The sequence below is a fragment of the Podarcis cretensis genome (assembly GCF_951804945.1).
Source record: "Podarcis cretensis genome assembly, chromosome: 17".
Lineage (NCBI taxonomy): Eukaryota > Metazoa > Chordata > Lepidosauria > Squamata > Lacertidae > Podarcis > Podarcis cretensis.
Genome location: NC_137187.1, coordinates 11847143 through 11872426, shown reverse-complemented (window position 1 = coordinate 11872426; position 25284 = coordinate 11847143). Strand labels below are relative to the sequence as shown.

At 40.0% G+C, this 25284-nt stretch overlaps 1 protein-coding gene across 5 annotated transcripts in view; it reads left to right on the top strand.

Annotated features, from left to right (window-relative positions):
• The window catches only part of NRG1 (neuregulin 1), a 521720-nt gene that overhangs the window by 377293 nt on the left and 119143 nt on the right, over positions 1-25284 (top strand). For all 5 annotated transcript variants that reach the window (XM_079959487.1, XM_079959489.1, XM_079959485.1 and 2 more), the window contains 4 exons: positions 5009-5192; positions 12852-12976; positions 23271-23321; positions 25139-25189. In XM_079959487.1, coding sequence (XP_079815613.1) covers positions 5009-5192; positions 12852-12976; positions 23271-23321; positions 25139-25189 — 411 coding nt within the window. The remainder of the gene's footprint in view (positions 1-5008; positions 5193-12851; positions 12977-23270; positions 23322-25138; positions 25190-25284) is intronic.

Sequence of the window (25284 nt, the reverse complement as noted above, 5' to 3'; positions counted from 1 at the left end):
CTTACTAAGTCTTGAGATCGTTACCTAAACAGTTTGCAAATTTGTGAAAAAGTTGAGTTTTACCCCTCACTATCATACAGGGGCTTATTATGTAAGTTTTTGGAATGATTATAAGTCCTGTTGTTTTTGTCCCATCAAAATAACTGAACAAAATTTAAAGGGTTTTGTTTGTTTTTTAAGCAGCCATAAAGATTGGCTGTCTGGCCATGTGGTACTTAGGCACAACCCCTTTAAAAATCCTGCACAGATCAGATAGTTTCTGGATCATGTCTTGATTTGAAAAGAGGCAATGTATTAATTCTATAGCAACCTATTAGCCTATGGACTGTGTAAAACATAGCTATTTACCAAATGTTAAGGAATGCAAAGCAAGCACACCCCTTATGAGAAATGCAGACACCCCTTCTTTCTTTTTGAGTGTTTGTAGCACTCAAAAGAGGAAAATGATTATGTACTTGCTTTGCATTCCTTAATATATGGTAAATTGTTAAGTCTTAAATATGGATTTAGGAGCTCCTCGTGTGGTTTGGGTCCCCAGCATTTGGGACTTAAAGAGTTCTTTATTGACTTTATTGCTTGCTTTGTTTGTTTTGAAGGTTAAATATGGCCTAAGTAACATCATTTATATCTGACGCTCTCTATACTTCTTCATTTTCATCCAGAGAGACTTATGTTTTACTGCATATAGCAATATTCTGTATATTCCAATAAAAGGAATCACTTTACCTACTGTGGATGTTTCAGAGGTTCATTGGAGAAACCAGAGAGTTTGGCAGCTAAAGCAGAGAGTTGATGCAAATAAATGTACTTGGGCAGTAATGTTTAATTGGGAGAGGGGGATGTGCCTAGGGTTAAATCTCAGTGGAAACCACTTTCTGCTCTGAAATTTCTGTTATCTATCCCTGACATGAGGATTTGACTTAAGTAACTTAATACAGAGGCACATGCAAAACATCTCTTCTCTATATAGCAAATGTTTTTTTTCCCGTATATACAATCTCAGCTATTATGATTAGTCAACTTATATAGCAAATAAATTTGGCATTTTATGAGAACTGGTTTTAGATACTGCATTATGAATTATTTTATTTTTATTGCATACGGCCTTGCAGATTTTTAGGCAAAGGATAGTATAAAAATATATCATAAAAAAGATATAGGAGATCTGAGTGCTAGTGACTGACAGTGTGTTCAGTGAAATAAATTATGAAACTTAATCCTAGTTCATGTTAAGGACCAAGCTGGATCCTCCATTATTTTATCTTGAAAAATTTGTTATTTGTTTAGTAGAAACAATTTTTTTACCAGGTAGGTTGTATATTGCTACTACTGCTTACTACTTAATATTTAACATTTGCTGTACACTAGAAGAGGGCTGGTAGATTCTCCTCTTAAGCAGAGATACTAGTGTCAAAGCGTTAATTTCCTTAGATATGCCTATACTAAATTATGCCATTGAAAACAGCTTGCAGCAGATTAATGGCTGATCCTGTTTGACTTTAAAAAAACCAAACCTCTCTCTTGTCAAGAGGAAGACATTATTATCAAGTATATTTGCAGAATGTGGTTAAACTGTCTTTACTAACCACAAGCTATAGGCAAGCAGTTGGCAAGCCGCATCAAGCAGTTGGTCCCTTACCTTTCCCGCCCTGACCTGGCCACAGTGATCCATGCAACAGTCAACTCCAGGCTTGACTACTGTAATTCGCTCTACGCGGGACTGCCCTTGAAGCTGTCCCAGAAACTCCAGCAGGTGCAGAATGCAGCAGCGAGGCTCCTCACGGGGTCTCTGCCATGGGAGCATATTCACCCAGTGCTTTTCCAGCTGCACTGGCTCCTGGTGGAGTACAGGGTCAGATTTAAGGTGCTGGTTTTGACCTATAAAGCCCTTCACGGCCTAGGACCCTCGTACCTACGGGACCGCCTCTCCCAGTAAGCCCCACGGAGAGCCTCAAGGTCCATAAATAGCAACACCCTAGTGGTCCCGGGCCCTAAGGAAGTTAGATTAGCTTCAACCAGAGCCAGGGCCTTTTCAACACTGGCTCCAGCCTGGTGGAATGCTCCGTCTCAGGGTACCAGGGCCCTGCAGGATCTGATTTCTTTCCGCAGGGCCTGTAAGACAAAGTTGTTCCGCCTGGCTTTTGGCTTGGAGCCAATTTGATTCCTTCCCCCTCTTTCTTTTTCCTTTCTCCTCCTGTGATGAGGCTGCATTTTAATATTTTAATGTTTCCATATTTTAATTGTTGTATTTTAATCTTGTTTTTAAATTCTATTCATTCAACTTGTTTTTATTATTGCTTGTTAGCCACCCTGAGCGCGGCCTTAGCTGGGGAGGGTGGGGTATAAATAAAAATTATTATTATTATTATTATTATTATTATTAAGGTTTGTTATGTTAAACAAGCATGATGAAATGTGGTGCCTTACAAAAGACCATTTGCCTACAAAACAATGGCTACAGGGGGTTTACAACCAGAGAAAATCATGATATGGTGGCTGTTTGAGTTGGCCAGTCTTACTTTTATTCAGAAGTAGGCTTCACTGAGTTCAGAGGGACTTCCTCTCAACTTAGGTCTGCAAAGGCAGCCAAGCTTCGTAATTTGCAGCGTACTTTCTTCCCATGCACCTTCCTTTGAAGTTTAACTGATCTGGCCTTGCAGTATTGTAAAACCACAGCAGCTAAGTGACTAGTACAAGGTCAGTCAATGACTCATGATGGAGCAAAGAATAGAACTGTGGTCTGCCAAGTTCGGGGATGATTTCTGCAAGATCATTTCTCTCATTTCTTCCTGGGTAACCCGGGCTGCTTGTTTCTTTGGATATTAATCATGTTAAAAGAGGGACATGGAGAATCATATTGAGGGGGAAGTAAGAAATCTCTAAGGTAGATTTGGATGTCTGTCTGTCTAGTTTTTTCCCCGTTCCATATGAGACTGTGCAGTATTTCAGTGAATTTTCAGGCATGGAATGTGTATGAAACATGGCTCACTTTACCTTAATATGAACACCGCTGCTTTGAGGATAGTCCCTTGGGCATTCTTAACAGCTTTTCTTTCTTTCTTCTTTCTCTCTGAGTTTGTTTTTGACTGTCTCATGGCATATCATGTAAAGTTACAAAAAATATTTTAAAACAGCTCTGTCCAATGTCTTCGTGCTCTGCGAAGGATCAGAACTCCGCAAATGGTGCATTTACCTTATAAGCAACGTTTGCTTTAAAAGGAGCTATTTTTCTAGAAGCTGAAAAGCTTTATTCTTAGGATGTCATTCCTGATGTTCACTAATTGTTATTTTAGTTGGTGAAAACTATAAATGCTTTTGTGTATTAATTGGTGCATAATAGTAAAAAAAGGGGGGAAATCAGATCATTTTGGCATGTGCTCTTTTAACAAATGTTGGTAAATGTCAACATTATAGTAGTGGGAATTGATTAAAGTGGTTGCAAAACATTTGAAGCCTGATAATATTACTGCAAAAGTGAAGAGCTTAAAGCAGAGAGTTTTCTGTAACAAACGAATATGAACCATCAAGACTTAATCCAAATAGATTTCTGTTCAGAATATTGCATTTGCTATGTGAATTGAGTGACAGCCTAAACAACAAATTTATTATATCAAAAATGTAAACCATTCTCACCTAATTTATTATTAATAGGATATATTGAACCTAGGAACATTTTCTTTCATTCGTTTCAATGGTGAATAACGGACTAAGGCTGCAATCCTACCATTAAGGACTAGCTGAGGGCATTGAGAAGTGGTTTAAGTTCTGATGGAGGTCTGCAGAGAATATGCTGCCTACACTACTGAATATGCCTGAACCCTGAAAAAAGCTGGCTTAAATGTCCCAAGCAGCAGGAGGGGGTAAACAGAGGTGTTCAAGAGAAGTTTGGGGTTGCCAAGGATCCATTAGATCCAAAGCACCCTCATTTTTTCTCTTTCACAGGGATAGGCCTGACCTTCCCTCTGTATACGCTATAATCAACTGACATACTTCTTTCCAGTTTGAATGCACCATTAGCTGTTGGTTTTGTATGCACATGTGCTACAGGTATCAGTTTTTCCCAAGCTTGGGTCTCCAGCTGTTTTTGGACTACATATCCGATCATCCCTAGCCACTGGTCCTGCTAGCTAGGGATGATGGGAGTTGTAGTCCACACAAAAATAACAGCTGGAGACCCAAGTTTGGGAAACATTAACACAAAGTGTTTAAGATCCATCTGCACGGTTTGTATTCTTGAAAATTCATAGAGGGTTTTTAAAAAAAGTTTTAAAGTGCTTTGGGTTTTTGGGGTTCTGATGCCAAAGTCACTAACTGGAAATGAAGCACATCTCAATTCACCCAGGTTTGTTGTGCGGAGTGTTTATGATCCGTTCATCAGATTCGAGGGGGCAATCATGCTTTATATGTGTTGTTTAAACGGTTAGTGTAATAACTAATTCACTAGCTGTACCCTTACTTTTGCCCATATGTTCATGGGTATTCTACTAACCGATATCACCTTAGGATGTAGTGTTGGGGAGATACCTGTATCTCCCATCTATTCATTGCTACTTTGCAGTAGATGCTTGTATAAATATGTGGCTTTATAATCCAATGAAGTTAGTCTCCCTACAAAATATTTCACCTCCCCAAGTAGAAATAGATGTTTTAAAGACATGCTAAAAAGAACATTATTTTTGAACCCATGCAACTTTAGTTACACTGAACATCCTCATAAACTTTTCTTTTTCTTTTTGTTAAACTACAATTTCTTCTTTGTATGTGATAATACTCTTAATATATCCACATGGCTACCATGAATTAATGGTTCTCATTTGTTCCCTGGCTCTTGATGCTTGACTCCTCCACCCCTCTCCTCATTATTCTTATATAAAAAAAATGTCAAATGATCTTTATGAATCTTAGAACACCCTGAATTGTTCAGATGAGTCACCTTTTGTCTTTGAAAGGGGAAAAACAAGAGCTAACTAGTCACTTAAACATTCTTTTTTCTTTCTTTCTTTTTTAGCTGTGCCTCCTAAATTGAAGGAGATGAAAAGCCAGGAATCAGTTGTGGGTCAAACATTAATTCTCAGATGTGAAGCCATTTCTGAGCACACCTCTCTCAAATTCAAATGGTTAAAAAATGAAAAGGAAATAACAAAAAAAAATAGACCGGAGAACATCAAGATCAAGAGCCCCAAAAAACAAAAGTAAGTATACAGTGATGTATCTAAGAAGCTGAGTTGTAAGAGGAAAATTGAATTATTCACCACAGAGTGGGCATCTACTGCATTAATTACCTCAGTGTGCCCAACAGTGTATTGTGATGTGTGCAAATTAATGGAAATAGGTTATCACTTCAGTTTCACTGAATGGTTTTATGATGGTGCTGCTGTTATATCTTGCTTCATAATAATAACATTGTAGCTCTTATATAATCCTTATATTTGTTCCAAGGCACATACATTGCTTTATCGTCATTATCCATATTAGCATCTGTTGGAAGAACCAAACTGTTTTAAACCCAGTTAGGAAGATTTGCATCCACAGTGCTTTGGACACACCAAACATAATAACTCTTTGGGGAAGGTGTTGAGGCTTTTCATTATTTTCTTTCTAGGTGTTGTGTTGTGTTCTGAAAGGAAAACATTCCCATGCTCATGGACCTAGACCAACATTAGCTAACCCAGATGCCCTCCAGTTGCTGAGCTGGAGAAACCAGTTGGCAGAGACTGGCCTAGACACTATTAGCAGAGTCTGTGAATATGTGATCGATCTCAGGTCCATGGGTGTTAGCTCCAGTTTTTACTAATGAGGCTGGATCAGTTTTTAATCATTAATAATTGTGATGTCCATATCCAAAGCTACTATTATACCACAGTGACATTATCCAATTTGGGCATTTTAAAACCCCCGTTTAGCTATGAAACTCAATAAATCTCGTAAATAGTTGGTTGCCTCACCTACTCCACAAAGTGACCATGAAGCTAAAATGTTAGTGCAAACTACGTGAAAAATAAGCATTTCACAAAGAAAATTATATTTTTTTGTGCAGGCAAGCCTGAGGTCTGCCTCCCATATTTGAGTAAAGGTGCACATTAATTCCTACAGTGTTTTATTTTCATTGAATTTATATCCCACCCTTTTCTCCAAGGAGCTCAGGGTGGTGTACATGGTTCACTTCCCCCACCCCCCCTTCACTTAATCACCACAACAAGTCAGGTTGAGAGGCAGTGACTGGCCCAAGGTCAACCAGTGAGCTTCATAGCCAAGTACAGATTCAAACCCTGTTCTCCCAGTTTCTAGTTCAGCTTTCTAACCACCACGCTGTGGTTTTCGTCTCGAGGCCCCAAGGCCCACCCCCAAAATAAATACACACAGACACTTATATTAGTTTAACTTTTTGGGCAAATTTTGGCCACAACTTTATTGAAATACAATCACGTGAGGGTTATTGGCTTAGGCATTGACTCCCCACTATAACTGACTCCACCTAGAAACATAGAATCATACAGTTGGAAGAGACCACAAGGGCCATCGAGTCCAACCCCCTGCCAAGCAGGAAACACCATCAGAGCACTCCTGACATATGGTTGTCAAGCCTCTGCTTAAAGAGCTCCAAAGAAGGAGACTCCACCACACTCCTTGGCAGCAAATTCCACTGTCAAACAGCTCTTACTGTCAGGAAGTTCTTCCTAATGTTTAGGTGGAATCTTCTTTCTTGTAGTTTGGAGCCATTGCTCCGTGTCCGCTTCTCTGGAGCAGCAGAAAACAACCTTTCTCCCTCCTCTATGTGACATCCTTTTATATATTTGAACATGGCTATCATATCACCCCTTAACCTCCTCTTCTCCAGGCTAAACATGCCCAGCTCCCTTAGTCGTTCCTCATAAGGCATCGTTTCCAGGCCTTTGACCATTTTGGTTGCCCTCCTCTGGACACGTTCCAGTTTGTCAGTGTCCTTCTTGAAGAAAGCTGCTCACAGGGTGATCATCGAACGGGGTAAACCAAACGAGGGAGCAAGGTCGATGAGGACCAACCTAAGCTCACCCCGGGGTTCCTGGCATGGCCCTAGCCCCTCAAGTGGACTTCGGACGAGATCCAGGACCCCCAGATTCCTTTAACGGAATACCCAGTTCCTGGAGGGGCAGGTGATGGCCGCACCTCCCCTCCCCACAATCCAACTGAGCCAATGCCTAACTGCCACCTTACAAGTTGTGACGATTTGCTAAGGGGTAGGCGAAAACCAAATGGCTAAAGCCAATCTGCCAAATGGAAAAAAATCCTACCCAGCCCCTGTTCCAAAAGAGGCGACCCAAACCAAAGCAAGGCCAAGCGACTCTACCTAAACTAGGGAAGGTGGGCAGATGTTCAGCCGTGCAAATGCAAGTGCCCCACTTGCATCACACTGCTGCTTTTAAAGCCCCTGGGATCACGCCACCTACTGGCTATTGGCTAAAACCACCTGGCATGATCCCAGGGGAATAGTCAGGACTTCCTGCTCCTCCCCCCCCCCCATTTTAACCCTGTCAGGTGAGCTCTTGGGTCCCGAGCGCAACCAGGACCCTCTGCTATGAGGATCCCATTTGCAAGACAGGAATATTAGTACAGTGGTGCCCCGCAAGACAAATGCCTCGCAAGACGGAAAACCCGCTAGACGAAAGGGTTTTCCGTTTTGGAGGTGCTTCGCAAAATGAATTTCCTATGGGCTTGCTTCGCAAGATGAAAATGTCTTGCGAGTTCCTGCGGGGTTTTTTTTCCTTCCCCCCCCCCTTTTTCTAAGCTGCTTATCTGCTTATCCGCTAAGCCGATAAGCCGCTAATAGCGCTAATAGCGCTAATCCGCTAAGCCGTCAATGGGCTTGCTTCGCAAGACAAAAAACCGCTAGACGAAGAGACTCGCAGAACGGATTAATTTCATCTTGCGAGGCACCACTGTACAGTAGTTGGTTGAGCCTTGCTTTGCATAGTCTTCCCCAGAGGTAGTAATATACCTTGGTTCTTTCTTTGCAATTCCTCTTCTAGAGATTGCCTCATGCAGATGATGAGAAGCAAAGCTATTGAAGATTGCCTTTGCCAAAGTAATGTCAGCATGCTCAGGGGAAGGGGAGAAGATGGCTTATACTTTAGTTTCATGTCCTTGGATTCCCGGGTTCATGAAATCGGATTCATGAAACATTGGTGTTTTTAGTGAGTTCTTCCTGTTCAAATGCTATTGGATCAAGTATCTTTTATATATATATATAATTATATTTTATTAATTTTCCATCAAAAGAAAATACAAATCACACCACATTACAACTTCTATAATTTTTTCCATTTTTGACTTCCTTCAGCCTCTCTGCCAATCAACCGAATTATATCTTCTTTAATTACACATTTCCAAATTTTGCTATTGCCTTTATGCCTACCCCCACTTCTATTTTCCCCTTTTACAATATTTCTTATGTTATTACAAAGCTTATTTAAATGCCGCTAACGTTATTCCATTATCACTTATACATTCCCAATACTCAACTAACTTTCCCCAGTCCTTGATGAACTTTTGATCTCGTAGATATCTGATCTTCCCAGTCAGTTTACCAAGTTCTGCATAGTCCATCAGCTTCATTCTCCACTCCTCCAGCGTTGGTATTTGTTCTTGTTTCCATTTCTGGGCCAGTAATATTCTTGCCGCAGTTACTGCATATTGGAAAAGTTTATGATCCTTTCTATTTATCTCATTTCCGACAATTCCTAAGAGAAAGGCCTCTGGTTTCTTAACAAATGTATATTTCAACATTTTTTTCAGTTCATTATATATCAACTCCCAGAAGCTTTTCACTTTCTTACATTCCCACCACATATGGTAAAATGTACCATCCTTTTCTTTACATTTCCAACACTTCTTACATGTTTTATACATTTTTGCTAGTTTTACTGGTGTAATATACCATCTATATATCATTTTCATAACATTTTCCTTTAATGCAGTACATGCAGTAAATTTAATACTTTCATTCCATAGTTTTATCCAATCATTAAATTGTATATTATGACCAATGTCTCTGGCCCATTGTATCATAACTGATTTGACTTCTTCATCCTTTGTATGCCATTCCAACAATATCTTCTACATTTTGGATAGAGTTTTATATTCATTATTTATTATTTCTAATTGAAATTTAGAATCTTTCTCTACATATCCATGTTCTTTAAGATCTTTTTTAAACATTTCATTTATTTGAAAATAATGCAACCAGTCATATACCAACTCTTTTACTTCTTCATAGGGTTTCATTTTCCATTTCCCCCCTTCTTTAACAATCAAATTTCCATATGTAATCCAATTCTTTCTCATATTAATTTTTTTAACACTCATAACCTCTAATGGAGACAACCAGTGTGGAGTTTTTGGTTCAAGTAGGATTTTATACCTATCCCATATTTCTATCAACGATCTTCGGAAAATGTGGTTCTCAAAACCTTTATGGATTTTCTTCTTTTCAGCCCATAGATACGCGTGCCATCCAAATCTGTTATCAAATCCTTCTATGTCTAGCAACTCTGTGTTTTCTGATTTTATCCATTCCTTTAACCAACAGAGACATGAGGCTTCATAGTACAGTTTCAAGTCTGGCAAGGCGAAGCCTCCTCTTTCTTTAGCGTCAGTTAATAACTTAAACTGAATTCTTGGCTTCTTACCCTGCCAGATATACCTTGAAATCACTCTTTGCCATTCTTTAAAAGTCCCAGTCCCCTTGATTATTGGAATCGTTTGAAATAGAAATAATAACTTTGGCAGCACGCTCATCTTTATCATTGAAATCCTCCCCCAAAATGACAATTTCATTCGTCCCCACACTTCCAGATCTTTCTTTATCCCATTCCACACTGGTATATAATTATTCTGATATAAATCTATATTCTTGGGGGTTATCCAAATACCCAAATATTTCACTTTTTTCACCACCTCTATACCTACTTGTTGTTGTATTATTTCTGTCTTGCCTAGATCCATATTCTTAGCAATTATTTTGGTCTTTTTCTTATTCAATATAAATCCTGCCACTTGGCCAAATCTCTCCACCTCAACAAGTATATTTTTAATACTTTCCGAAGGCTCTTCCACCGTTATGACCAGATCATCGGCAAAGGCTTTAACCTTATATTCATTCCGGCCTACTGCAACCCCTTTTATTGCCTCATTTTCCCTTATGGATTTTAGAAAGACCTCCAGCACCATGATGAATAACAGTGGCGAAAGTGGGCACCCCTGTCGTGTACCCTTAGTTATCCCTATTTCATCCGTAATCATATTGTTTACAATTAATTTAGCTTTCTGTTCAGTATATATTGCCTTTATTCCATTGAGAAATTCCTTCCCCACCTCCATATATTCTAAATTTTTTAACATAAAATCCCAAGATATATTATCAAAGGCCTTTTCTGCATCCACAAATATTAACATAGCTTGTTTCTCATTTCTGGCAGTCAGATATTCCAAAATATTAATTATATTCCTTACATTGTCTTTCATCTGTCTGCCAGGTAGGAAACCCGCTTGATCCTTATGAATAATTTCTTGTAATATTTTTTTAATCCTTTTTGCTAAAATACTTGCAAAAATTTTGTAATCTGTATTGAGTAATGAAATAGGCCTATAATTTTTAACTTGTGTTAAATCCAAATCTTGTTTTGGTATAAATGTAATAAATGCCTCTTTCCATGTTTCTGGAATTTCCCTTTCCTTGAGAATATTATCCATAACTTCTTTCAAGGGTATTGACAGGATGTGTTTCATTTCTTTATAGTAGCTTGCTGTAAATCCATCTGGTCCCGGAGCTTTCCCTTTTTAAAGTTCTTTTATAGTCTCTTTTATTTCATCAATTTCTATTGGGGAATTCAGCCTATCTTTTTTTTCTGTCGGGATCTTCTGCACCTTTTTTGCCCTTTAAATATCTTTCTATCTTCCTCATAGCTATTGGATCAAGTATCAAGGCACATATGTCCTCCATGCTGCTGATCTTGGCATATGTCTTTTGCTAGAGGGAGAAAGAGCAGAGCTTTCAAAGCTTCATTTCAAATAACTAACATATGGAAAGCTTATTGTCATGGCTGCAGTACTCCATCCCACACAGCAGCCAGAATCAAAGAAAGCACTTAACCTTTTTTTTGTGGTACACAAAACATTTTTTTGCTTCTTACAATTAAAACCAGATAAATACTCTGTTGTCCTCATCTGTCATCGTGTCAAAGGTAGTGATAAATGGTTTGGTAAGAATCTGCAACCACAAACTGAGTCTGATTGATCGTGGCAAAAGCATTTTTAAGAGCTTTGCTCCATGCCTATGCAGGGAAGGCTGGCGGAGGAGACATCACACCTGTACTTTCTCAACTGTTCCTCCTCCAGGATACTTCATGCACTACCAATGCAGATTGGGGGGGGGGGCAGGAAGGGCATTGCCATTGTTCATTAGGGATGCAATCTCTCACTAGTGAACTAGTCTCCCTAGGAGTCAGGTACAATAAGTTGTACCTCGTATTGAGCCAGAGAAAGAGAGTGTTTGGTTGTGCCACCCACCACAAGTCGCCAACATTCTCCCTCTCTGAGTTGGCAAGGGTGACTTGGTTCTGGTAGGGAGGGTTGGGTGGGGGGAAACCCAGACTTTGATTCTGGGGGATTACAACATGCATCTTCAGATCACCTTAGGAGGGCTGTCATGGCCACCATGAAAACACGGAGCTGTCCTTGTTGTCATTTATTTTCTCTTTTTCTGTATTTCAAAGTTCTAACAAAAATCCATATATCATGAGCCCAGTTCAGATAATATGACATATCTGGAATTTATTTATTTATTTATTTGCAAATGGGACCAGTAGATGGTTTTGTGGCATGTTAGTAGTGGTGTTGCCCTTCATGGATGGAGCACCCCTAATTTTTAGCATCTCTTTTTGAATTTTCTTGCGGCATTGAAGTGACCATTTGTTTTCATTTTTTTTTTTAAGGACGAGCAAAATATATCCCCGCCAAAGGCTATTGGTTTGTTGAACCCTTAAAATGCAAAACGAATGACACACTGTTACTTGGAAACCAGCGGAGGATGACGTGTAAAATAATTGTACTGAACTTTTAGTACAAATATGTGTTATCTTCTCAAAAGTGATAATAAGCCAAAAGCGGTGATTTCTTTCCCTGCCCCCATTTGCGAGCAGAAATCCCAGAAGCCTTTACTTGTTAGTACTGCTTCACCTGGCTGGTGAAAATTAGAAATGAAACCACTGAGGAAGAATGGCACGCGAGGGCCCCAACACGTTGCACCATCAGAGTAGTTTCCTTTTAATTCTTCCGCAGAGACACCTATTCCAGTTGACAGGCCACCAGAGTTCAAAGGTGATGGGAAAGTGACTGTGGCTACTCACATATACAATCTTTTAGCTGCCTTTTCTTCTTTGAACATGCCTGCTCTGCAGTGAATAGATACAGTGGTACCTTGGGTTACAGACGCTTCAGGTTACAGACTCCGTTAACCCAGAAACAGTACCTCAGGTTAAGAACTTTGCTTCAGGATGAGAACAGAAATCGTGCGGTGGCAGCGGGAGGCCCAATTAGCTAAAGTTCATTGCGCAGTAGGCTTCCCTGCAGAGAGGGGAGGCGTCGGCTGGGGGTCAAGAAACTACTCTGCTGGGGAAAGTTTAAGGTCCGTCCACTCTCGGATTCTGCTAGTGAGTGAGCAAGACATGGAATAGAGGCGTTCTGCATTGTAAAGGTTTTAGCACCAATAATAAAGCTTTTGAAAAGACCAGTGAGGCATCTTGCCTGATCGCTCTCGAGCAACCACCCGATAGCCATAACATGGTGTAATCCTGATTGTTCCTGTTTTCCCTTAGGACGTTCTCAGAACTTCGCATTTCTAGGGCTTCACTGGCTGATGCTGGAGAATATACATGCAAAGCAAGCAACAGGCTTGGGAATGACAGCACGAGAGCTCGGGTAACAATTACAGACACCAATGGTAAGACACCAGTGCTTTTTATTTTATCTGGAAGTGCTTTCAGAAGTAGGCTTCCTTGCAAAACATGGGGGGAAGATCACATGGGGAGAATCCTAATTGAGAGGGAAAAAACGCTGAAATGAAAAATACTTGTTTGCTGAATGTAGGTAGTAAAAAGCACCTAAATAGGTACAAATAAATTCCAAATGGTATGGTATTATTCAAAATATGAGTAATGTAACCGAGTACTGTCTGCATTAGTTTCTTTATTAATAACTTGAAGCAACTTGGAACGCTGAAAACCTAACTTCAATATGTAATTAGCACTCATGAAAAATACACTGGGTATTTGACCATATCTGTTATATTCTGCAGATAAGTGTGTGCATGTTTCTTAAGTGTGGAATCAGTCTGTCAGGGTTTGCATTTAGAATCTAGGCCATCTTCTAAAGCTGTACTTGTCTTCAACCTAGCTGCTATAATGCCTATCCCCTTTTCTTGGTGTCTCTCTGGTTTCTGGGCAGGTAACATTATTGCAATACATGTTATATGAGGGATAAAGGGAATTGTTAAATGCATTACCTTTTCTTGAGGAATGTAATTTAGATTTGTGATTGTGAAGAGCAGAAAACAGGCCAAAAATAGGTCTTTCTGAACTAAGAAACATGTATGTTTAAACCTTTGTTCTGCTTTACTTATCTCAGCAGATACTAAAGGTTCTGTTTACTCCATCAATATGCATAATCTTTATACCAGTACTTCTGGTTATGAGCCTCTTGGCATATATACACAAGTTGCCATATTGTTTCTTTAAGTGGACTAACTCAGACATACTGACAGCAGCAATATGTCTGTATTTAAACACACCAGAACACAATGGAACTTTGGGCTCATTAAGCTTCGTAAAACCTGAAAGAACTTAACTCTTTTGAAATTCTCCTTTTTAAAATGTAGTTTAGAAAGGAAAGCCACATACTAGACTCTTTGGTCATTACTGTTATCCTACATGCTTTTTTAGTGTATAGCTTGTGAGTTCATGCTTGGTACAAAGCTTACAGTTATGGTCGCAGGTCCATTGAAGTAGCTGAAATTTAATAGGAAGTGGTGCTAATGTGTTCTGTAATTTGCATAAACTAAAGCTCTGGACTAAACATCTGAAATTTTAATATTTTTATTTCATTACTATAGTGGGACCTCGGTTCCCGAACACCTCTTTTGCCGTACGTTTAGGTTCTCGAACGCCAAAAACGCAGAAGTAAATGCTTCCGTTTTCAAACGTTTTTTGGGACCCGAATGTGTGACGTGGCTTCTGCTGAGTGCAAGAAGCTCTTGCAACCAACGGGAAACCGCGCCTTGGTTTTTGAACGTTTCGGAAGCCGAACAGGCTTCCGGAACGGATTTCGTTCGAGAACCAAGATACCACTGTATTACCTTTCCCAGAATTTGCTTACGCCACCAAATACATTGTTCTCCCATCACTGAAATACTGGACCATTTGCAGGTAGATTACATATTATGCAGGATTATGTTGCTGGCCATTGCATGTATAAGCAGAAAAAAGCCAGACTGACCTAGGGAAGAGCCCTGTGCTACCATCCCAACCTGTTTGAACCCAGCACTGAGCAGACTTTACTCCCTTCCATGCAAAGCAGGTAGCCTTTGTAACCTCATTGCTTCCTGGGCTCTGGGAAGGTCTTGTGAGATATCAGGTGGCCTTTCCAGGTGAGTTTTCCGCCCCCACCCCCTTTTTAATTTAATCAATTTTTGGCGATCCGCATAAAGTTGCAAATGGCATAAGTGAAATTGGCATAAGATGCGATCTACCTGTATACGCATTTTGATTATTAGCAGCAACCCTTCCCCAACCTCCTTCAAATCTTTAAGCCAATTCATACATTACCATAAGGAAGAACGAAGCCTGGCGTCATTACCTTGTCTGTATTATTGAGTATTGCCAAAGCTGCTAGGCAATCCGGTATGCGGGTGGCTTGGGCATCAGTGTGGTAGCATATTAATTGATTCCTCATTTCTTTCCTGTTCAAATTACAATATTTTCAAGGATGAAGGTATTGAGGAGTTTCTCCTGGAGTTCTTGTTCAACTTGCTCACTGTTGCTTTCATTTCTCAAATATTAATAAGGTAGATTCCATGCAGACCATTAATGCAAGCTGTTAAAGTGTTGATCTGTATACATGTAATCCAGATGAACCATGAAAAGATACCTAAAAATTAATAATGTAACAATATTCATGGTACTTTAGACTGTCACTACATTAATTATTGTGCTGGATTACTGTTGTACAAATATTGGAATGATGGGTTGAGCAGATTTTTATTTTTCTTTGTAAACTTACATAGTTCCCATGCATAAAGGAGTTGTTTGCTCATAAATCTGCACCGTTTCACACTTGGAATAGATTTACCAGTTCCGAGCAATATCCCAGAGAGTCAGGACTAAGCCAGATATGCTAGGCTGAAGTAATGACTCAGATAAATGGGCACATGCCTGAGCACAAGGTTATTCCCATACTGTGTTCTAGCCAAAGAAATGGGGAAAGAATTGTAGAATATGTGGGGGATCTCATTCAGAAACCTAAAATGTACATCAAAAAATTCCACCAGAATACACACATCATTTGTTACAGTTGCATTTTTGTAGCAGTGAGGGCCTTGAAGATACTATAGCTAAATAAAATTGGCATAATTACTAAGGAATGCAAACTAACCAAGATGACAAGTTTTTGATTATGTAAAGAAAATACTTTATACAATATATTTTTCCAATAAAACGTTCTGAATTTCCATAACTGCTTGCTGGTACAACCAAAGCAACCATCTTTCACGTTAATAACAATAACACTTGGCACTTGCTGTTTCAGACTCTTTTGAGGAAACAGGCTAAAATTTGTTTTTGTGTATGAGAGAAAGACTTTGATTTGATAAAATTAAAACTGAGCCAGATTTATCAGTGGACACCCGGAACATGATGGCAAAACAATTACTTGTAGTGGTTATGATTGGATTTATATTATGACAATAGTAAAGAGTAGATTAAAAAGGAACCATCGCATTGGGTAGGGCTAGGCTATCTAGAGACATGCCCACTGGTCTCTTGCAATTGTGAAGCTTACCATACTGCCCTGCATCCGGCATTACATTTGCAGACTCTGTACAGTATATGCTAAGGACATGGGTGGCGCTGTGGTCTAAACCACTGAGCCTCTTGGGCTTGCCGATCAGAAGGTCGGCGGTTCGAATCCCTGTGACAGAGTAAGCTCCCATTGCTCTGTCCCAGCTCCTGCCAACCTAGCAGTTCGAAAGCAAGTAGATAAATAGGTACTGCTGTGGCGGGAAGGTAAACGGCGTTTCCGTGTGCTCTGGTTTCCATTATGGTGTCCCATTGCACCAGAAGCGGTTTAGTCATGCTGGCCACATGACCTGGAAAGCTATCTGTGGACAAACACCAGCTCCCTTGGCCTGAAAGCGAGATGAGCACCGCAACCCCATAGTTGCCTTTGACTGGACTTAACCGTCCAGGGGTCCTTAACCTTTGCCTTTTTTACAGTATATGCTATTATTTTCACTCGACATCTAATTGGAGAACTGGTGAAATTGTACACAATTTGAGAGGACTGTTTCAAGACAATAGGTCAGGGGGTGAGCAAGTAGAATATCAGAACGATAACTGTGTTCACAACAATTGGAAGGTTGGTGTGCACATGGAGAGAATAGTAACGGAGGTCTACAAAGACCCCTGTTGTAGTTGTCAGTTGATTTTGACAATTGCAGACCCCTTGTTGCTCAGCCTTGTTCACTCTGAAAAATCTCCGAATAACTGTGGAACATTCTACTCCCTCTTGAATGGAAACGAGAGTTGTTTCAAGATAGCTCTGTATTGCTCTGTGATTTTGCTTGTCAAAAGTTAACATTCCTGGTTATCCTTTGGGAATGCCTTGTATTGTTTTTCTGAAGGGGGCTATCTCATCTCAAGAAAGTGGTATTAATCTCCATTAATATCAAAGAAAGTGATGTACAATTCGGTGAATGCACCATTGCTGCCCATTAATCTGGTTTGCACAGCACACTTGCTCCAAACCACAGCTTTGCATGAAGGATCCTGCGGGGGGGGGGGACTGTTGTCATTTATTATTATTATTAGTAGTAGTAATAATAATAATTTATAGCTCACCCGCCCTGGCCGGGCTCAGGGTGGCTAACACCAAATATATAATACATTAAAAACTCAAAACCAATCAATTAGTTTAAAATACAATTCAAATCACATTGAAAATCAAAATAAAATTAAGTGGGAACCCATGAATCATAACTGTAGGGGTAAGGAATTGAAAGTTCACCAGGCCCGGCCACTCATGCTGGTCCCATATGGGCCAGTAGAAAGAGCCAAGGAGGCCACTTACATACAGGGTCCCATAGAAAGAAGGGAGTCAGACTGGGCCGGGACCAAAGACCTGGCGGAACAGCTTCGTCTTGCAGGCCCTGCAGAACTTGTCCCCAATAGTTCTGCTGCCAGTTCTGCTGAGAGCCAGTGTGGTGTAGTGGTTAAGAGTGGTAGTCTCGTAATCTGGGAAACCGGGTTTGCGTCTCCGCTCCTCCACATGCAGCTGCTGGGTGACCTTGGGCTAGTCGCACTCCTCTGAAGTCTCTCAGCCCCACTCACCTCACAGAGTGTTTGTTGTGGGGGAGGAAGGGAAAGGAGAATGTTAGCCGCCTTGAGACTCCTTAAAGGGAGTGAAAGGTGGGATATCAAATCCAAACTCCTATTCTTCTTCTTCTTCTTCTTCTTCTTCTTCTTCTTCTTCTTCTTCTTCTGTGCCATGTTGAGCTAAGCCACTCTTTGGCATAGCATGTCAAGCAATCTCAGGCTTGTGTTGTGTTCAAACGAGCTGTAAGAAAGGTTTGTCCTAAGGCTGGGTGAGCTAAAACCATTGAGTACAATTTTGGATGACACTCTATGCAAAACTATAACTTACCTCATTGCAGTGCAGCAGAAAAATGGCCAGGAAGGAGCAAAGTGGCTCCAGTCTCCTCTCCCAGAGTCTGCATGCATGAAAAGCCATCTTCTCACACCTACAGAAAAGTATAACTGGAAGCACAGTGAGTGCCTCCTTGTTAGCATCCATCTGTCTCAAAAGTCAGTGGAAAGGTGTGCCATTGGGGGTAAAGTCAAACCATTGGTAAGTTACAGCTCCTGCTGTGGCTGTACTGACCAATATAGGAAAAGACACTTTTTGTTGTATATGATGATGCCTGACATGGTCTCTTCATTTTTTTCTTTCGCCACCATCTTGTTCTTTAGATTTTAAGGGTTGAGGATCCACATGAAGGCAAGCTCTGTTTGGGGTTTCCTTCCTGACAGGGGCATGTGAATGTTCTAGAGGCTGCCTTTTCCATCTATATTTGAAAGATTTTTTTCCTTAATAAGGCTGCTGTTCATTCTGTTTTTATCACAGGTTATTTCTCCTTTTTTTCTGCTAGCTATTGTGGTGCTGGCAGTCTCGTCTACCCTTCAGCTTATTGTCCTCCCAGGAATATTATTTCCACTTAGCCAGGTATTTCCTGATAAGGTTGCCTTACTAGCAAGTATTTGGATAGCTCACCTAGGTCACCTTCAAATAAATAATATTTTGAAACCAATTAATAGAATCGGGGGGTGGGGGAGAACTAAAGGTCACATACATATTTAGCTTTTTAATGCTAATAGGTTCTCTGTTCTTAAAAACTACAATAAAGAGTGTTATTTTGCCATGTTTCAAAATGCAGCCCTCCTTAGGAGAGAGTAATTGAGGTCAGGAAAGATGTGTGAAGTTCTCCAAGAGGGTGATATAAATAGCAAACACAGAGGCTTAGGTACATTTATGATAATTGCTTTTCACCAACTAATTTGTCACTTTTTTTCTCTACAAAGAGTCTTGATACACCTTTATTGTGTGGGCTTTGTCACACTGTAAGTATCTTACGAAACTCTAATGAAGGGCACTGATAACATCTCTTATAAATTAAGAACGTTTTAAGGTATGTGTGCCAAACGTAATAAATTTGAATCTATATTTAGACTTGTATGGAAAGGGCTAGCAGCCTCATACCCAGCATTGCTTGAGAATTCCAAGAAGCCAACAAATCAATGAGTAGTTAAAATCAGTGCAGTTGTATAAAGTTCAGTCCTCCAGTTTGCTTAAAATTGACATCCACTTGTGTCCTAACGTAGGTAAAGGCTTCCTTGCCCTAAGGACCATGATGCAAAGTTTGGTTACCCTGTCTTAAAAAGTGTCCAAATGCATGCTGAGCAGCAAAATACATAGTAGTGTTTAGCATCCGTGGTGTTGAACCTGGGAGGTAAAGGACACTGTGTTCCATGCGCCAGAAATAGTTTAGTCATTTTGGCCACTTGACCCGGAAAAGCTGTTTGAGGAAAAACGCTGGCTCCCTTGGCCTGAAAGCGGAGATAGTGTGCCGCAGCCCATAATCAGATTTGACTGGACTTAGCCATCCAAGGGCCCCTTAAAGGTAAACGTAAAGGTAACCCTGAGAATTAGGTCCAGTCGCGGACGACTCTGGGGTTGCAGCACTCATCATGCTCTATAGGCCGAAGGAGCCGGCGTTTGTCCGCAGAGAGTTTTTCCGGGTCATGTGGCCAGCATGACTAAGCCGCTTCTGGCAAACCAGAGCAGCACACGGAAATGCCGTTTACCTTCCTGCTGGAGCGGTACCTATTTATCTACTTGCACTTTGACATGCTTTCGAACTGCTAGGTTGGCAGGAGCAGGGACCGAGCAACGGGAGCTCACCCCGTTATGGGGATTCGAACCGCCAACCTTCTGATCGGCAAGCCCAAGAGGCTCAGTGGTTTAGACCTTTACCCAAACCTCGGACCTTTTTGCATGCAAAACACAGTGCTCTACCACTGAGCTACAGCTTTATCTCTTACCTTGAATAAGATAATTACTGGGTTGGTTACCTACTGTATTGACAGCTTCAAGGGCTTAAAGCTAGAATAATACTTATAGTTCTAGTATGCCACGCCTGCCTATAAAATGAACTGGTCCTTGCCCCTCAGAAAAGTTTGAAATGTCGCTTGTAAATAAGTTTAAATTCTTAACCAGCTGTTAACAGGAAGCTGACCAAAGATCATTCATCCTCCTCTATGGATTAGGGTTTAAAGAAAACAAAAAACAGATTATTTGAGGACTTGAGCAGAGGACTTGTTCGGATTCCAGGAGTCATGCCTGCTGAGTTTCCTGTGGGAACAAGGAACTACTCTTCATCAGCTAGCCAAATCTATGTGCTAGAACAATCGGTTGTATCTAGGGTGGCTGAACTTTTCTGAGGATTTCTTAGGCTACAGATACCATCTTTGATCTGTTTTCTCATTTTCTTCTAAATATATGCTTATTCCTTCTGCTCACCTGTAGAAGGGGAAGACGCATGGGTGAACATTTCTCATTTCCAGGGAATTTTGTGGTGCTTCAATCAAAGATTGAATTATGAATTGGCTCCCTTAGAAGAAATGCTTTGCTGTTGTGAACATAGATGAAGGAAGACAATGGTTCTGTGTATTTCTTGAAGGCTGGCAAATATTTAGAAGGCAATTGTAGCTCTTCCAGAAATCTTGTAGCCATCTGCCTTTGGCAAGTACTGGAGCAAGTACTGCACTCCTTCTAGTAACTTCTTCCTGTTTTCTGTTTATCCCATTCCTGTTTTCTTCTAATGGAGCCAAGAACTAGCTTTTCCTAGAACAGTGATTTTACACCAGCTGTAACATAAATGTGGTAATGATAGAGTTTAGTAGTTACTGTCTCAGGGTCTATGTGACTCGACTGCATATGACTATCAAATTAAATACTTGGTGTATATTATTAGCTCACTAATATTTAAGTTGGTTCTATAAGCTTGGCCTTTATTTGGCTGAATGATACATTTGTTTCCTGTAAGAAATCCGCTTCCTAAAAAAACCCCTGGACTTTTTGTTAGGAAAGTGATTGGGAAATGCACTGAAAAATGTGGGATGAACAAATGATTAATTTGAAGACACTACACAAGCAAATCACGAAGAATGCTCATTGTTGCATTACTTTCCTGAAAACAAATAAGAACAGATGTTCAATAAAGACCGGACACATTCTTCTAACCTCTGCATAAGCATTGTGCAATTAAATCAGGATAAATTTTCAATAAACAGGTAATCTGGAGCCCTCTACAGCATCTCCAAGGATGGAAGAGAGGCTGTATGTTAGTCTTGGAAGCCTTGAACTGTACATTGGAGAGAAGTAATAAAAGTATTTTGTGTGGACACCTAGTGGCTTTGTATGACTGGGAATGAGTACAATTAACAGAGGAACTTCCTTGTATTTTGCATAGCATTCAGTATTTCTAAGAGTCTGGCAGATCTGAAGAATTGGATTGCCATAACTACATCTATCATATTCCATCTGGCATATTCATTCCTTCAAATGTCTGAAATTTCTTCTGCCTGCTCTTACCATTCTAAGCCAGAAAATCCTGATGCATCTTGAAATAAGATTACCCATGCCTTTTCTCATGTTTCATGTTGAACTATAGACACCATATAGCTCATATAGAGAGGTGAGATACACATGCATTATGGCTTTTCATACTACAAGTTGAAAGTTTACAGTTTAATTGAAAGACTTGTCTATTCAGGTATCACTAAGAACAACCCTAGCAATCATCTTGGGAGGTGACTAATAGTTATATATAGTTGCCTTGTCAAAAGGTTCATGTGTTACACAAGAGTTAAGTGTCCAGAATTAACTGAAGTATTTTTGTGTGTGCATGCTCATTGAGATACTAAATTAGCTGGAAAAAAATCAATTCTGAAAATAGACACTCAAAACATTTTTTTCTTTGGTACCACTTCTGCATGAATAGAATTCTAGGTCTTGGGTGGGTGGGGTCATCTAGTCCAACCTCTTGCTCAATGAAGATGCAATGGCAGCATCCCTAACAGATGGCTACTTATGGATGGCTATCCACCATGTACTTAAATAGCTTCAGCAAAGGAGAGTCTACATTCTCTACACTGTCAAACAGCTTGTTCCATTAGAAAATTTATCCAAATATCAGCTTTCCTGCAATTTCTACCTAGAAGGTCTAGTCCTGCTCCTAGTCTTATCCTCTGGAGCAACAAAGAACAAGTCTGTTGCATCTTCTGTGTGACAGGCCTTCAGATATTTGAAAGCTGTTACCATGTTTCCCCCTCAAATGCCTTTTCTCTCCAGGCTATGCGTACCCAACTCTTCCAACTGCTCCTCATAGGCTTCAGGTCATTGGCATCCTTGTCTCCCTCCTCTGGGTGTGCTCCAACTTGTCAGTGCCCTCTTGACTAACGCAGAATAGGGTGAAACTCTTGCTACTTTGTACAGTTCTATTTACACAGCATAAAAGTGCATTAGGGGTTTTTTAGTAGTCATATTGCAGTGCTGGCTCAACTTCCGCTTGTGATCATCTAAGATACCTAAATGCTTTTTGCATGATCAGAGGAGAAATGACTGGGAAGAGCTCAGAGAGAAGAAATGCCATGGTGCATCTGCACCAGTGACACCAGACGCCTTCATCTGCCCCAGCGGCAATAAAACATGTCTTTCCCATACTGGTCTGTAGAGCCAGAGCAGGTGCTGTAATTCTCCAATGGTTTGACTTTACCCTGGATGGTACACTTTTCCATTGTCTCTCGAGATCAATGGATGCCCACAATAAACACTTCTGTGAAACCAGGTCTCCCATATCGTATACTTGTGCCTTGTTCTCCCCCCTCCCTTTTTTGTACAGGACATTTGCACACATCTGTATCTGTTGAATTTCATATTTTGTGATTCAACTCTGTGTTCCAGATAGAGAACATATCTATCATTTTCCAAGTTCTAATATAATTCCCCATGTTGGAACAGACAGAGGCAAAATAGCAATCGAGTAAAATTAATTCACCAGGACATGGCTTGCCAAACTCTACACAGCCTTCACTTATGTCAACCCTTTTCAGTTTTGCCACTTAGGATATTTAATTGATAAGATACTTTTTTCTGATCCATCCACGTATAAGATGTAATTTTCTTAAGGCAAATGAAGAGTTGCAAGAAACCAAACCTCACTAACTGTCCTAAGAAGAACTAGGTCTTCATTTCTTGCCTGTTTCTCAAAAAAACATTTATATTAGACGTTTTGGGTTATATTAGAATTTGACTTTGCTTTCCCTGCAAGTTTCATCAGGACACAACCTTTTACACATGGCAATGCCCTGGCATGTGTAACTGCTTCTCATTTTTGTTTTGTTTTGCAGAACCCACCAACATGATACCAGTTTTGACAAAAGCATCAAACACGTCCTCACGTAAGTCAAGTTGAAATGTTTGCCTCCTTGAAGCAAATTCTACAGGCTCAGCCTTTCTCTACATCTTTACAGCTTACCTTACTGGATCTTTAGCATGTGGGAGAAAAAAGAAATCAATCTGATTTCCTGGCTCTGTATCTGTGACTTTGTTTAATGCAGTAGTGATACCTCAGATGGAGTTTAGTGCCACCATCATCTTTCAATGTGGTCTTGGGTTGCCCATTGCAACAGCCAGTCCCTTACAGTAAGGCTCTAGAGATCACTGTTTATAACTTGGAACCTGCTAGGTGTTCATCCTTTCTTCTTCCTTAATAATGGCATCTTTCTTATTTGGCCCAGTATGTAGATGCATCTAATTTCTTCTGCTGTTGCATGTGCCTTCTTGTAGCATGGCAGTGCTGAATTTTAGTGCTTTTGGAAGTTGTGAAAAAGCAATCTCAGAATAGGTCTTTTGCTCCTATAGTTAATATCGCATATGCTTCCCTTCTAGGAACATGCATGCTTTATAAAATATTATATTAGTGGAAGCATTTTAGATCTACCTTCCTTGGGATGGTTCTCAGGGTATTTATAATGGGGGACACATTCAGGTTTTCTATTAACTTTTCTTTATGATGTCACAAGATTGAGTTCCACCTCCCTGATAAGTACTTAATGTGCGTACTGCATGCAGCTGCTTGTTCTGCTAAATTGTCAATTTCGTAGGACTTCCAGTTTTCTGAGACGCCTCTGTTTAACAGAGCCTGGCGATAGAATGAAATGGGAGCATTTCTGAACTATAGCAAAAGGATTCCTTCGCAACATTAATGTGTGTTTTGAAATTGTCTTCAGCCTATTCTTGGCTCATTTTTAATCGGTCCTATGCTCATTTTCCACACAGTTTCAGAAGCCTAAAGAATCCTGATTCCTTTCCTAGTTCTCTTTATTTCAGCTAGTCTTCAGAGTCATTTTTTAATTATTTGTCAGCTGGTCTGTATCATTTCTTGCGCTTTACATTTTAAACTAATTCAAGTTGAGTTTCTATTCATTCTAAAACTTCCGCACGTTACACTGGCTAATCTGAAGCTTCTTTAAACTTGCCACTTGCTTTGGCCTTCCTGTCCTAGCATGGATATTTTCAAAACAGCTACATGTTACAGATTCTTTGTTTGTAGAACCATCTAAACATAGCAGTTTTTTCTTGTGAAACCGAAAGTCCAATTGTCATGAGCCAGGAAGTGTTTTATTTCTTGCACTTTCTGCCAATTTATGTAATAAAACAAAGTGATTCTTTTCAACCCTTGAATTTCTGGGTGGCCTGTTACAAACAGCTGAAAACATTTCCCAAGTTCTACCTATTTTGTGCCAAGGACTATGGAGCTTGCTTATTTATTTAATGGGTCATTCATAGTGTACCTAAGACATCATTAGATTGCTTTCTCTATTGCTTATATATTGAATTTATATACCAGCTTTCATCCTTGGATCTCAGGGCACTTCACAACATAAAAATACCAAAAAAAAAAAAATGCTAAATACAAGAACAAACTGATAACAACTCTTTTGCTTCTATAGTTAATACCGCATATGCTTCCCTTCTAGGAACATGCATGCTTTATAAAATATTATATTAGTGGAAGCAGTTTACACACACAAACACATTTTTGAAGATATGGAATATCAATCAGCTTTTCAAGATTCTTCCTTTCCAGAGCTGCTTTTCCTTCTTTTTAAGGGGAGAAGTACCGGTATTTGGTTTTTCTGGGAATGCACTGTGCGCTCCAATAGGAAGGCAGAGCATCTCTATTATCTATCATATTGCCTTCTGTGTATTGCAGAACTTATAGACAAGATTCCAGCATCGACTGAAGGAACAAATACATCTTCTTGTAAGTACATACTAATAGCAATCTTACTGAATTCATACAATGCGTTCTTTCAGGGCTGCAGAAGTTTTCCAAAACATAGGCAACAATGAGATTTT